At 46.2% G+C, this 1913-nt stretch overlaps 1 protein-coding gene across 1 annotated transcript; it reads left to right on the forward strand.

Annotated features, from left to right (window-relative positions):
* Positions 1–439: 439 nt before the first annotated feature.
* Positions 440–818, forward strand: PHACADRAFT_202615 (uncharacterized protein; the record flags this gene model as incomplete). Its single annotated transcript, XM_007402784.1, has 2 exons — positions 440–730; positions 792–818. The coding sequence occupies 2 exons, from the start codon at positions 440–442 to the stop codon at positions 816–818; spliced, it is 318 nt and encodes a 105-aa protein (XP_007402846.1).
* Positions 819–1913: the final 1095 nt, after the last annotated feature.

Genomic DNA, 1913 nt, shown 5'->3' on the forward strand with positions numbered 1-1913 from the left:
AGCTGTCATGATATTTCCCTGTGACACTGCAAGTCTACATTCACTGTGCTGCAAACAAAATTTGTCAGAAAAAATCAAAGCCCCCCTTGGTCCAAGGGGGATTACAGCCACACCGAGTGCAGCCTGGCTGGTGGTGCTACAGGTCCTGGTCTGATTATCTGCACAATGCCTGCACTGCGTGGGACCCTTTTTGGCAGATTCTTTGGTCTAAATGAAGGCCTTTTTCTTTCACAATAAACAGCCCAAGGTCGCCTCCAAATTAGGCTCCCGTCAGACGCGCACCTTGACCTTCAACCACCACCATCTGCCTTAGACGCCCATGTCATCTGAGTCTCACTCCCCATTTCCGTCGCCCATTGTTATGTTCTCACTTCTCTATCCCTTTCGAACTTATTTTATCTGTTTAGGTGCTGGGTCCGTTGCTGCCTGAAGAGCGACAATGGACCCAACGACGCTTCTGGGAGACCTCAGGCTGGGGGTCAACCGTGAAGCATCTAGCCACGGCGTTGAGTCACCCCCATTGCCAACACATCGCCAACAGCTAGACCCATGCAAGAGGTCAAAACTGTCATCTCTGCCCAGCGGAACATGGCTGCAGAGTCATTCAGTGGAACCTGGACCCTTCAGGGGAAAGGGGAAGCAGGGAGAAATCCCAAACGCAGCATTGCTGCTCAAGACCCCCAACAAGTTAACGCTCGGGAAGGCATCTCACTTTATTTCGGGAAACCGAGTACACAGAAGCCATCTTATAAGCGGCATGTAAGAGGCATGGACAACACCTGACTTGTCAGGCCCAGGTCCAGACTCTCAACATGTGACTACTATAGTAGGCCACATAGGACCATCATCATCCAGCCCCAGGCTAGAACATTGATTAATTTATTTTACGTTACCCGTAAGGTCGATAGGATACAATAGACTTGAACGGCCAATCGAGTCCAGAGTCCAGTCACCTTCACACATGATATGTTCATGTAATAATCGCACACTACCTTGTATCATTGCCTATGAGTAGTACAACAAATGACATGGACATGGACGCAGTACCAGAAGACTGTGACTGTGATGCACAACATAATGTTACTGAAGAGTCAAAATTCAATTTTGACTTGACCTTGACAGAGGACGAGGAGATGCCGAATAAAGGGGTTAACCTGGACATTGAATCCCTCGAAAACATGTACCAAGAAGACTGGGACACAGACATGGAGGAAGAAATGACCTCTGAGACAACTGAGAATTCAGAAACACTGCCTCCATCCATCAACATAGATCAGATGAGGACAGAAGCAGAGATTAGGGTGAATCTGCCCAATGATTCACAACCTCCCTCCCAAAACAATGAGAGACAACCATTCACAGTGGTCTCATTCAATGTACAGAAATCTAGAGACAATCTAGCGATATTCCTAGAAAGAAACTACAGAAAAGTAGATGTCGTACTAGTACAAGAACCCTTTTGGGGGTACATCAAACAAATAATGTCTACCACGTCAAAAGACAGAGATGAATATCACCAAAGAATAACCCATAGGCAATATATGTTTCTGGGAGCTTCTGAAAAAGGACGAGTGTGCACCATCGTCAATAGACGTTGGGCTCACCTTGCACCACGACTTAACACGAGTATCATAAACCACGATGATGCCCAATGTTTGGAGCTAACCATGCCCAACAAACAAATTATTTGTATACTCAATGTATACAATGATTCCAAAACACATAGTGCTCAGCACTATCTTGAGAACAAAGCCAATGACATGCCAGAAATACACCTCATAGCAGGAGACTTTAATCTAAGGCATCGCATGTGGGATTTTGCAATCTCCGTCAACGCTAGGCTCAACCACCAAGCAGAGGATTTAATTAAGATGTGCACACTGGACATGAATCTGTCCCTCAGCACACAACCT

The sequence above is a fragment of the Phanerochaete carnosa genome (genome assembly GCF_000300595.1).
Source record: "Phanerochaete carnosa HHB-10118-sp unplaced genomic scaffold PHACAscaffold_424, whole genome shotgun sequence".
NCBI lineage: Eukaryota > Fungi > Basidiomycota > Agaricomycetes > Polyporales > Phanerochaetaceae > Phanerochaete > Phanerochaete carnosa.